At 41.7% G+C, this 13,487-nt stretch overlaps 1 protein-coding gene across 1 annotated transcript in view; it reads left to right on the top strand.

The window, feature by feature from the left end:
* The window catches only part of ADAM12 (ADAM metallopeptidase domain 12), a gene marked incomplete at both ends in the record, with an annotated part of 387,447 nt that overhangs the window by 106,483 nt on the left and 267,477 nt on the right, over window positions 1-13,487 (top strand). Inside the window, one exon of the mRNA XM_082673912.1 lies at window positions 8,581-8,654. Within this exon, the coding sequence (XP_082530038.1) occupies window positions 8,581-8,654 (74 nt within the window). The remainder of the gene's footprint in view (window positions 1-8,580; window positions 8,655-13,487) is intronic.

The following is a 13,487-nucleotide window of genomic DNA, read 5'->3' as shown; positions in this document are numbered from 1 at the left end:
CACAGAGGAACAGAACCCAAGGCACCTTCGATGGCCCAGTTCCTCGCTCACTACCAAGGGATCCTCTGTGCAGCTGCTTGCATCTGTGGGCCGTCAGCCTCTGAGAGTGAGGCGGGGCTCAGATGGATGGACTTTGGCCTTGTGCTTGGGTCAGCAGGGACCCGGGAGGAGAGCCCAGACGGCCCTTCATACCTCCTGAGGTGGCACTTATGCCTCCGCTGCCCCCTGCATCAGTATCCCTTCCGCCATCTCCTGCTACCGCCGCACCTGTCTTCTGTCATCCCACAGATGTTTCTAGGTGGCCCCATTCTGGGCGTGGGGAATAGGATGTGGAACAAAGCAGAAAAATTCCCTCTTCCTACAAAGTTTCTGTTTCTGAAAAGGGGAGATAGACAATTAACAAGTAAAATAAACACACCAATACACGATCACAAATGAGATAGCTAGAAAGAGAGAGAAGTGGTGTGTGGGGCAAAGAGCCCACTGGGATGGGGGGCTTCCCTGCGGGGGGTGACGTCCAGGCTGAGACCGGGAGGTGAGGCGCCTCGAGAGCCCAGGAGGGCCTTCCAGCAAAGGCTCAGCTGGTGCAGAGGCCCAGAAGCCAGGTGCAGCCTGACCAGTTCAGCGGTGTGCCGGGGGCTTAGGGGTGAGAGAGGCCAGACTGTTGGTGGTGTGAAGACAACAGTTATTCTAAGAACAGTGGGTCATTGCTGAAGGCGTTTAAGAAGGTGCATTGTTAACTAAGCTGGGGAGTTCTGGGGGAGCTGCTGTGAATTTTCCCCGAGTTCCCTTTTGCATTGGATTGGGGAGGGGCGGTAACGTAAGAGTTGAAATTTAGATGGGTTAAGTTTGAGAAACCTGCACTGTCGTGCTTCTAGATTGCTTTCTTTTAAGTCATGTTGTTCGTCTCCTCTTACAACCCAACAGTGAGCTCTGGGAGGGGACAGACGACCGTTGTCTGCTCAGAATCTGCCGTTGTCCTCAGATGGACACAGCATGGGGAACTGTAATCCTAGAGCGTACAGATGCGTGGGGCAGAATGGCAATATTTCAGTGAATGAATGAGGCTTTAAGATGATCTGGCTATAGCTACAGTAATCAAAAATGAAAATCTAAAATGTTAGTTGCAAATCTAAGCATTAGTAATCCCACCAGTAGCAACAGCATAAAGAGCTTGAATTCAGAGCATCACACATGACAAAGGTGGTGAGGTCGTGCCTTTTTTTGGTGGGAAGGGAGAACTGGCCTAAAATCGGTAAACCCGTCATGCAGAGAAATACGGTAAGAAGAATCCGTGCGAAAGAGAACCTAACACCGTAACACACAAACAGCTTCAAACTACATTCCACATCTTTCAAAAGCGCTTTTTACCTTAAGATAATGTGTGCCAGTCTGCACACTTTAACAAGTGGTTTGCTGATGTAAATTTTCCATCAGAGAAAAGTATCAATGACTCATGAATAAACATTATTGTCATTTACGTAACAACTAAAAGGCCTCAAGCCAGAGACGCCCATTATGGTGCTGCAGTGCCCTCGTTCCTTACTGTGTTATTCTCCAGCTAATTCAATTTTGTCCTCTCTCAGTTCCACAGGGCCCATATCTTCCCGGCTATGGAACTGCTGCACTGATATTAAAGTGGTAATCGAGATTGCCTCTAAATATTCATAGCAATAAGTGACTCTCTCGTGCCCCGTGAGTGCCAGGGCAGCAGCCTGAAGCATTTATTTAGTGCTGGAGAGGGATCCAGTTATTTCGGCGTCCCTTGAATGCAATATTTTATTTAATATTGTTGTTCTGCTTGAAAAATTAGGTCCCTCTGAGTTTCTGGTATCGGTGGTTGAGACTAATGACTTTGGCTCAGAACTGACCATTGTCTTTGAAAGGATAACCTAGAAGTGGTGATGGGAGTGGACTTGGCTCTTGACCCCGCATCTGAGTTTTTCATGCAGTCCCCTTCCTTCTGCAGGCTCGCTGCCACCTTATTTCAACTTCCTGGTCAGGTTCAGATTTTTCTAAGTCATTGAAAATGGCTATCCTTTAAGGACAGAGAAACACCAGAGAGACGATATTGTGTATCATTCCATCCATCAGAGGCAAAAAAAAAAAATCATAAGCATCCCTGAAAAGTTACATTTATTGACTTGGGATATTTTACACCCATCATGGGTGAAATAATTTAAATTCAACTTTGGGTGAGTTCCCCTTTACACAGATTAAAGAATGACAGCCCAACATTTTGGAGTAAAATGTGAAATAAGATCACTTTTAAGATTCCTTTATTGTTGTTATAATATTGCTCGTAAGTAACAGATAGCAGAGAAAATCATTTACGTTGTCATAGGATATCACTTAAGAGGTTATTGTGACTAAAAATGTTATTAAGAAGAAATAAATAATAAGTAAAGGCAGCCCAATGGATAATACTGAGAAGAAAAGAAAAAACTGTAGCTAATCCAAAGATCACTTTTTAAAAATGTGTTTATATTTCCAGTTAAGTGGGATATGCTGGGCAAGTACATTGTGGGAAACCTCAGAAAGAGCACAGAGCAGCTGAGGGTCCGAGTGATGGGCAGTGGTCTCTGGCCAGAGCCTTACTTTGCAGACCCCTCTGGGCAAACCATTTGGGGGAGCCTGCCCAAACTCACTTCCACGAGGAACTTACAAGGAGTGAGGCCTCAGAAGAAACTAAACCTGCCCTGATCATGGACTTCTAACTTCCAGAACTGTGAGGAAATAAATTTCTGATAGTTAAACTACCCAGTCTGAGATATTTTCTTATTGCAGCCTTAGCAAATGAATACGGGGGGTTTCTAAGATTCTGGTGATATTTTGACTTTTCAGCTGGGTGGTGGGTACCCTGATGATTATTTTATTGTTGTTTTTTAAATTGTACTTATACATTTTGTATACTCTTTTGGATATACTTTTGCCAATTAGAAAAATAGAATTATAATGACCGTCAAAACATTTCTAGCCTACTGATAAGCATTTAATTGATTTATTCAGCAAATGCAGTTCTTTAAGCATTCAGTAAAGGACACGGTTTCATTAGGGCAATCAATGTCTCATTTTTAAAAAGGAAGGCTGTATTTAACCAACACTAGTTCATCATCTCCAATGTCTAAAAATCAAAAGAAAATGAAATGAATACATGCTTTTAAACTAAGAAATCTAATGCAATGAGTGGTTTTGAGTTAAAATAGCTCTCTGTTCTTCTCCATTGGTTTCTCTTATACCATTCAGATCTCAAGTAAAATATACAGGTAAAGCTCTTTCTACCACCCTGGGGGAAAATGTATTCATTTGAATATGTTAACATTAGAACGTTCTAACAGCTCCCGTAGGGACTTTATGTAGAATTAGTACCAATGTTCATGTTCAAGCTTAACTGAACTTTTCATGGGGGAAAAAGGGTGCTGCAAATATTTTATTTTTATTCACAAATATAATTGCCAGGATTTATCTTTAAAATAGTGATGTGTAAGAAAAAAAACAAAAGTAAATAGTGATGTGTGTGTCCATATCTTAGGCTAACACAATTTGTAATTAAAGTAACTTTTCACGCATATACATAAAACACATACAAATAAACAGACATATTCATACATACGCTCTTTGGACACATCTTGACAGAACATTGAGATGTATTTTTGTTCTAATATTTTATTGTAAGCATAATTAATAATCTTGTTTTTCTAAGATATAATTAATGAGTACAAATTGCAGACCCTGGGGGCTTCCCTGGTGGCGCAGTGGTTGAGAGTCTGCCTGCCGATGCAGGGGACACGGGTTCGTGCCCCGGTCTGGGAAGATCCCACATGCCGCGGAGCGGCTGGGCCCGTGAGCCATGGCCGCTGAGCCTGCGCGTCCGGAGCCTGTGCTCCGCAACGGGAGAGGCCACAACAGTGAGAGGCCCGCGTAACGCAAAAAAAAAAAAAAAAAAAAAAAAAAAAAGCAGACCCTGGAGAGAACATTCTTATATGTGTTTGTAATTAAATTCAAGTGTCAGAAAATATAGGTAAATTTAGGTAAACGTCCTTGTGACGGACTCGAAAGCAAATCCAAGGCTGAGAAACACTTTTGTATGCTATATTAAAAACAAAAGAAGTGATGTGTGTTTAGGAATAGTGATATTGAATTTAAAAGTTCAGCAAACACTCAGAAACCTGTACAATTGTTACAAACACCAGACAGTATCAAAATATAACAAGTAAAATTGTGGTTTTCACTAGATCACTGATGTTTGTATAGTCATTTGGTAGAATGAATCCATAAAAAACAAGATATGTTTAAACTCAGAAAATATACTTAAGCACCTTATGTATATGGAAATACAACAGTTTAACTCTCAAGCTTAAGTAACCACTTAAAAAATAATATCACCCCAGGGCTTCCCTGGTGGCGCAGTGGTTGAGAGTCCGCCTGCCGATGCAGGGGACGCGGGTTCGAGCCCCGGTCCGGGAAGATCCCACATGCCGCGGAGCGGCTGGGCCCGTGAGCCATGGCCGCTGAGCCTGCGCGTCCGGAGCCTGTGCTCCGCAACGGGAGAGGCCACAGCAGTGAGAGGCCCATGGACCGCAAAAAATAATAATAATATCACCCATCAATTAAAATTGAGAAGAGCTCTCTTAAAGGACATTAAAAAAAAATCCATCTTGGGTTTGTACTTAATTCTATCCCCTGAAGGCACCAATATTAAAAATAGTCTAGGGGCTTCCCTGGTGGCGCACTGGTTGAGAGTCTGCCTGCTAATGCAGGGGACACGGGTTCGAGCCCTGGTTTGGGAGGATCCCACACGCCGCAGAGCAACTAGGCCCGTGAGCCACAACTACTGAGCCTGCGTGTCTGGAGCCTGTGCTCCGCAACAAGAGAGGCCGCAACAGTGAGAGGCCCGCACACCGCGATGAAGAGTGGCCCCGCTTGCCACAACTAGAGAAAGCCCTCGCACAAGAAACGAAGACCCAACACAGCATAAATAAATAAATTAATTAATAAACTCCTACCCCCAACATCTAAAAAAAAAAAAATAGTCTAGTTCGTGGGCAGCTATTGGATGATGCAGGTTTTAGGTCTTTATTACTGACTCAGGCATGTCCAATGAAGATGGAAATTTCTGTGAACTTGCTGTGAAGATGGAAATGTTCCGCGTCTGGGCTGCCTAGCAGAGGTAGCTACTAACTACCTGCTGCTTTAGAGCCTTGAAATGTGTCCAGTGAGACTGATGAACTGATTTTTAATCTTTATTTTATTTTAATTAATTTAAATTTCAATAGCCATATGTATTAGACATAGGAAAGTACAGAGAGCCATTCCAATGGCCTACCTAAAAATAAAGTGAGTAGTGTTTCGCGCTCTGTGACTCTGTCCCAGTTATATGGCATTAGTTAATGCAACTTGTGACATTTTCCCAAAACTCATGTGACCCAACAACTCATGTTGTTGCAGGTTTTGTTTCAATTTTGTTTCCTCTTAACTCATTATTTTAAGGTTGGCTGTTGGAACTTGCAATCCATTTTCTCTTAAAACACAGTAGCGTGTGGTTTGTTAATTCATAGTAGAGCTGAAATGCTGTGTTGTGAAAAAAGTCCCTTGAGCTCTGGAGTTATAATAGTGTCTTTCAAATATGGAATGTTAGAGAACTACGTATAAACGTATTCTTCTATCTCTTATTCAAGCATAAGACCAAACAATCTTACAAAGCAAAGGCAAACAAAACCAATACACTGAAGTCAGCAGCACTGATTTAATGCGGATGATGATGTTTGCACAAGACTGACACGCCACTTGCAGCACCAGGGCAAGGCTACCCGGGAGGTGCAGGTGATCTGGAGTTTGTGCTGCCAGTTTCGTCCTGACCCGTCTCTCCTCCACTGTGCTCTTTATAAGCTACTAAGGAACCTTTATTTCCGCACTGGGCTGTGATGGCATTTGGCCCTTGCTTAGCTTGGCTGCATCATTTGTGAATTAAACCCTCCTCTGCCCTTCTCACATCAGCCTAGATAGTCAGGCTGTCCTGCCCGGCCCCGACCTAAGCACAGCAGCCATGGTGAGCTGGGTCAGGGCGGGCGTGGTCACGCTGGCTGAACTCTCTTTCCACATCATCAGAAGGAAAACACAGCATTCATTTTTTTAAAATAAACATTAAAAATTTTAAGTTCTTTTGGAGAGAAATGCCCCATGGACATGTGAAACCTCCATTTGAACATGCTAGCTGGTGGTGGCGTTGGGGGGAGTTGGAATTGACTGTCCACCCCCAGAATCACTGAGGATGCCCAGGGAAAGGGGAAGCAAACGAAGAGCTTCGTAGAATAACTTTAGGATGGTACATCAATTTTGACTGGGGTAAGGACTCTGAATCATTGACTTGGGCTCAGCAAGAGAGAGAGTGTGGCGTGTTCCACCACCCCGTTAAGTGGGAGAGAAGCTGGGGTAGGGGTGTGGGTTTAGGGACACTGCCACATGGCTGCATTCCCAGGGCAGGGCAAGAACCTTGTTGGGATTTCTGGGGCAGAACAAAGAATATAGGTTCCTGCCCCCCACTGACAGCTGGGCACACACAGACTAGGGTTTCCTGGGGCCCAGAGGAGAGGAGGAAGATGGCGTCTGCCTAACAAGAGGGAGAAGAGGTTGGTAGAGTTGTTTGCCCTATTCATTGATTGATTCTCTCCTTCACCAAATATTAATTGAGCTTCTTTTATTTGTCTGGCACCTTCGTGGGTATAATAAACAAGTGGACCCACAAGTCAACACACTGAATTTTAATGAACAGGAAGGGAGTTCTTCCTTACAAGGAGGAAAAGGGCAGGAGACTGGGAGAAATACTAGCTGGGGAGAGGTGGATGTCATTAGACTGGGGAGTGAGGTAAGGCTTCTTTGCATCATTGACGTTTAAGCTGATACCGAGTAGCAGAGTTGGGAGAAAGCATTCCAGGCAGAGGGAACAGCCTGTGCGAAAACTCGGAGCTATGAAGGAGCTTGGTGTGTTTGAGGAGCGGGTGAGGTCAGTGTGGCTTAGAGCTGGGTGAGCGAGGAGAGCAACGCAGGTGGGTGTGGCGGGGCATGAAGGTCAGGCCATACAGGAGCTACAGCCCACATTGAAGAGTTGGCATGTTCACTGCGGAGAACAGTATGGCGTTTTCTCAAAAATCGCTAAAAATAGAACTACCCTGTGATCCAGCAATTCCATTCCTTGTTATATATCCGGAAAAAACAAAAACATGAATTCAAAAAGAGAGATGCACCCCAGTGTTCATAGCATAGCATAGCAGCATTATTTACAAAGCCAAGATATGGAAGCAACCTAAGTGTCCATCAATAGATGAATGGCAAAAGAAGATGTGAGGTATGTATATATGTGTGTATATGTATGTCTGTATATATATACATATATATATACACACACGCACATATGTACGTATGGGGGTGTGTGTGTGTGTGTGTGTATACACACAATGGAATACTACTCAGCCATAAAAAAGAATGAAAATTTTGTTATTTGCAGCAACAGGGTTGGATTTGAAGGGCATAATGCCAAGTGAAATAAGTCAGACAGAGAAAGACAAATACTGTATGATATCACTTACTTGTGGAATCTAAAAAATACAACAAAATAGTGAATATAACAAAAAAGAGAGCAGACTCACAGATACAGAGAACAAACTAGTGGTTACCAGTGGGGAGAGGGAGGTGGGGAGGGGCAACATAGGGGTAGGGGATTAAGAGGTACAAACTATCAGGTATAAAATAAGCTATGAGGATATATTGTACAACATAGGGAATATAGCCAATATTTTATAATAACTACAAATGGAGTATAACCTTTAAAAATTGTGAATCACTGTACTGTACACCTGTAACATATAATATTGTACTTCAACTATACTTCAATAAATATTTTTTAAAAAGAGTTGGCATATTATCATCAGTGCAACGGAACATCAGTGCAGGCTTGCCATGACCAGGGGTAGGTGGATGAGGTTGAGTTTTTAAAAATATCCTCCCATTGCCATTGGGGGATGAATGGGAGGAAAGCACAGGTCGATGTGGAGGGACCGGGGTAGAAGGGTTTTGCAGCATCCCCATGAGAGATGATTGTGGCTTGATCCAGAGCAAGGTGGAGAGATGTCAGACCCAGACAACAGGAGCTGTGTTTTGGAGGGCGACTCAATAGGACCTCTTCATGGATCAGATGGAGTTGTTGAGGGAGAAGGACTTCAAATTTCTGACATGAGCAGTTGGGGAAATGAAGGTGCCTTCTCTAGAAACAGGGAAACCAAGGAAGGAGTCGATTATGGGAGATGGAAGTTGAGTCAAGAAGGATCCCAAGGGTACATGTGGCCCAAGGAAAGGAGTGCAGAGGCCAGGAATGCAGGTGTGTCAGTACCGTCTGGGAGGGCGATGCGTTTTCCAGACTCTCGTCCTGCTTGTTTTGATCTCCTCCACTCAGGATCTTAGAATGGTCCCGGGAAGAGAATGTATTTTTCTCTCCCTCCGTTGACTACGCCTACAGAGCATACTGAGATACCGGCACATCGAAGGGAAATGATCTTCAACTGACTTCTCTTATTTCTCTTTCAGAATCATCCGGGAGTCTTGAATTTTCGAATACAGCTGGAAAGCAAAGAACTGATTGTAAATCTGGAAAGAAACAAGTAAGTCGAGTTAATTCCTGTTTATGACACCATAGGAGAAAGTTACAACGTGGGGACTGGAGAGTGCTGTGTAATTGATGTTGGCATTTAGAGACACAGAACTAAATGAGTAGATTCATAATCCGAATTTGGATGTGAGGTTGGAATTAACTTCAAAGAATGATCCAATGGAAAAATAATTGTATTTTATCACTCTAAAAGAGAACTTTCTAGCTCAGCAGGTTTTTCTCATAGTTCTGATGTTTCTTTTTTTTCAGAGCCTGATGTTTCAAGGATAGAATTTAAGCATCCTCTGTTCTTTTCCAATAACAGTGTTCCATAATTAGTTGACTTTTGGCAGTTCCTGGGTTGTATAAGGAGAAACAGTTTCAAATGGGTAGAAGCTCTTTTTTCCTTGGGAAATACCAAGAGTTTATTTTATCTTTCAGACCTTGTCTCCAATGGTATGAAGTATTTATTTTATCTTTTGACTTAAAAATTTGGCCCTTTTTTTTTTTGAAAAATTATATATATTTTCAGAAAATGGTATTATATAGTTTTTCCTGTAGCACATGGATGTTATTACATATTTTGTATGCCTTCCCAGGAGAAAACTGTGCCTGGTTCAAGGCACAAGTAAAAATAACTCATATTCTTGTCATCCTTCATACTGCGGCTCTCCCCATGGGTTCCTCAGATCTAAAGGACCCCTACTATTCTAATTGATTAGTACCAGCAAAGAATCGAGCTTTCCTAATAAGCAATCTGTATTTAAAGATACAAGTTCCCAAGTCATGCTTGATTCAAAATTGGAGTTTCTGTCTTCCAGAATTACTGGTCCCTGTTTCTCACGCATCAGTGAAATGCTGATTTTTTGCTGAAATGACAGTGTAGATAAGACGGTTTCACTGAAATGAGTTCTGCCGGAGATATTGAGTCACAAAACTCTGACTCAGCATTTCTATGTGAACGAGTCAGATCACTTACTTATACTTACTTTGGTTTGAGGGTCCTGAGCAAATCAGATGAACGGGATCGTGAATGGCCAATTCTAACCTTCAGTATCTGACACCATGGCCAACAGCAATTATTAAAAAATAGGTTTTAAAATGCATATGAATATACATTAAATATACATTTTAAATGAGTATATGTAACATAGCATGGCCTGCTTCTTGGGGGTCTGCAACCTGCCTCTGCATTTCTTGCGTGTTTCTCCCTCCCCATTAGATGGATTAAAAGCTTTTATGAGCAGTAAATAATGTGTTTTTAGCTTTTCTTGTGACTTGGTGATCTTAAACTAGAGGTTCAGGAATACATCTTGGATAATCAGGGGGCTGAACGGAAACCTGAATATTGCTTTTGATATGTCTCTCTTAGCAAAGTATATATTTTCATGCTCTTTTTTTTCATGTAAGAATATCATAGGACATTTACATTTTCGTACACTGCTGTTTGTACGTGGTTTTGAAAATATCTCAGTGGACGAAACTTGGTTTTAGGATTGGCAGCTGGATTTGGGAAGTGTCTTTATTGTGACCGTTCTTATTGTTAGCCTGTTGGAGGAATGTGGTAAAAGGCACGAGTGAGACTGATCCTGGACCTTTACGTGATAGTAGGGCTGCAGGGAGAAGAATGGAAATTGACTTAATAAAAACCTTAAGTTATTTGTTTTCACTCTACAAGGAATATGTGTCCAATGCAAAAAAATTGAAAACTGTAGAGAAAAAAATCAAGAGTCCCCACCCCCAAAAAATGTACCCCTGACACCAAACACAACGTTGGTTGGCATTTTGGTGAATGTGCATATGGATTTTCTTTTCCTTGTAGAAAAGGCTTTGCTTCTTTGGTCTTCCTAGTTGATATTGTAGTCTGTGTGTAATATGATATCCTACTTCTTCATTTAGCTTTATAATGATGTCCTTTTCCGTAAAGAAATGCATTCGAGCCCCTCTGGTTCTCTGAGTCTGTAAAGTGAGTTAATAGTCTTATTCGTGGTTCCCTCTGAAAATGATTTACCTTCCATTAAGGCGGGTAGTATGGTGTAAGCTGACTACTAGGCAGTGGCTAATTTGTATAAAAGATCATTTTCAAAGGTACCTTAATTTGCTCACTTCCAGTCTGGGCCTTTCACAAAATAACCTCAAAATTAGAAAAGTTGTAAACTTAAAACTATCTCTTCTTGGTTTATTTCTTTTCCCAACTTCACTGGCAAAGCATGTTTTAGAAAAGTATATGGAGACGGTTTAATGTGTTCCTATAACATTTTATAGCTTTATTTTAATTATCCTACTTATACTCATTGTGGAAATTTCATTCTGTTAAAAATGACATTTTCAAAATTAGAGCATGGTAATATGACTGTTTTAATAATCCACTTCCAATCCATTTCCACCAGTTACTTCAGTATAACACATTTTTGAAGACGATGACATGTCTGTTCCATAAGCACTTCACTTTTGAAATGATGAATACCAAAAAATTCTACAACTTTATAGGTAGAATGAAATGCTTGTATGCTACTGGTTGTTTGTCAGGCAGAAAAGGTAATCAACCCATCCAAAATTAAAAATTCAAGTAGAATTTTTAATTTGCGTAGCCTTTGGCCCAGTAGATCCAATTGGAGAAGTTATCCAAATGAAGCTATAAGAACCCAAAGATAAGTGGACGAGGAAGCAGGATAAATGTAAATATTTAACAACCAACAGAACAGAGAGCCCGACCAGTCTGAAGGTAACCTGGTCGGTACCCTGCTTCAGAGTCTACGGGGGGAATCAGCCCTGTGTTCAAGGATGTTCATTGCAGAAAGTTTTACCTAAAATAGGTCAATAGGAGATCGATTAAATAAGTTATGACTCAGCTCTGAAATAATACTACACAGTAGTACATCTAAAGATGATGATGGAGATTTTTATTATTGTAAATAGCATTGATAGTATGACCGGTGTGAACGGCACGTTGGATAGTAGTTTACATGGCGTTCAGTTTTTATCTTAAAATTATACGCACGTACATGTGTGCTCGAAAGATTTGGACATTTACTTTCTTTATTAATGTTTTACAACAAGAAAATATTGCTGTTAAAATTAGGAAAACTTTTTATTTTGAGGGAAAAAAAGCTGCTCTAAAAACTTGAAAATGGTTGTAATGAAGAATGTTGAAGTATTTACTATTCATAAAAAAGAAATGAGGGGCTTCCCGGGTGGCGCAGTGGTTGAGAGTCCGCCTGCTGATGCAGGGGACGCGGGTTCGTGCCCCGGTCCGGGAAGATCCCACATGCCGCAGAATGGCTGGGCCAGTGAGCCATGGCCACTGGGCCTGCGCGTCCGGAGCCTGTGCTCCACAACGGGAGAGGCCACGACAGTGAGAGGCCCGTGTACCGCCAAAAAAAAAAAAAAAAAAAAAAAAAGAGAATCTTGAAGAGAGAGGATATAGGTATATGTGTAACTGACTTACTTTGCTGTACACCTGAAACTAATACAAGATTGTATAGCAACTGTACTTCAATAAAAAAATTTTTTTAAGTGGTGGATGTTAGGAAGGCCCGCAGCAATTTTCCAAGGCCTAAAAAGCTCTACCCATGGACTATATCCAGAAATCTATTTTAATTAAAAACCTGCTTTAAAATCATAACCAATATAAAGGTGTCTTCAGTGCTTTCAATCATAAAAATCATCATGTAAAGCAAATGCAAAAAGAGAGTCACCTAAGTAACCCCACTCCAAAACTCTTCGTGTGTAAACCAATTCTTCATGAAACAGGGCTGAATTTGTATTACATGGTTGTTTCAGGGAATCTATTTTATTTGCCTTCTAGCATCTCTAATTTGTGCAGAGATCAGATGCTGTTCACTTAAAATCTGTTTGTAGAGCCATAATCGAATGTTTAAAGAAACTCAAAGCTTCCCTGGAGAAGCATTTTTCACGATGTTGCTGTCTGCCTATGGAACTGCGGGAACCAGCTTTACAAGTTCCATAACTCTCCTGGATCCCCATGGATACCCAGGGCATTCCTTAAACAGGTTCTCTGTGCAACTGCATCTTTGATCAAAATGCTTTATTGGACAGGCTGGCCAGCTTAGACATCCGTTTTTCCGGTTTAGGGTAATTAAAACTGATGGCAGTAGATCATTCCCACCGAGCTTTCTGTTTTCAAGCCCTGTCCATCACTGGTTGAAGGCAATTGCCGGGGGAAGTCCACGGCCCACTTGATTTATATTTGGGGCGTCTCTGAGCTAGAAGAACTTTGGCATTGACTTTTCTTCTGTCTGGAATAATTCCAGACATCTCTTAGGGGGCCACTCTAATTAATATTCACTCCAGAACAGTTGCAGAAAGGAGCATTTTAAATTTGTCAAACATGGGCATAAATATTTGAGAAGGCATTTGTTGGACAGTATCTCAGAATATCATGATGTAGGGTAGAGAAATGCAGCCAGTGCAGAGGTGGGACCGGGTGGATTAGCAGTTGGCTGAATAACTACCTAGAGGATAGTAATCCGTTGTTCAGGTTGAACCAAATCGTGTTGGACAGCTGGACTGAGACTGCTGTCAGTGGCTGTAGGACGGTGTACAGGACCTCATCCTGGCCCACAATTTTGTCAGCCCATCGCTGTGAAGACGTAAAAGGTGTGCTGATCACATTTCCTGGCAACGCAAAGCTGGGAGGGGGTAACTGTGCTCTGCGTGGCAGAATCTGGATCATGGAGATTTCAGCAGTTTGGATCAATGGGCCAAAACTAACAAGATGAGATTTAATGGGGATGAATGTAAAGTCCTATTCTTGGGTTAACAAAAAAATAAATATTGTTACGTGCAGAAGGAAATTGACTAGTAGTTCTTGCGAATGAGACAT

Source organism: Grampus griseus (assembly GCF_964374135.1).
Source record: "Grampus griseus genome assembly, chromosome: 16".
NCBI classification, from domain to species: domain Eukaryota; kingdom Metazoa; phylum Chordata; class Mammalia; order Artiodactyla; family Delphinidae; genus Grampus; species Grampus griseus.
This window is presented reverse-complemented; position numbering and strand designations above follow the sequence as displayed.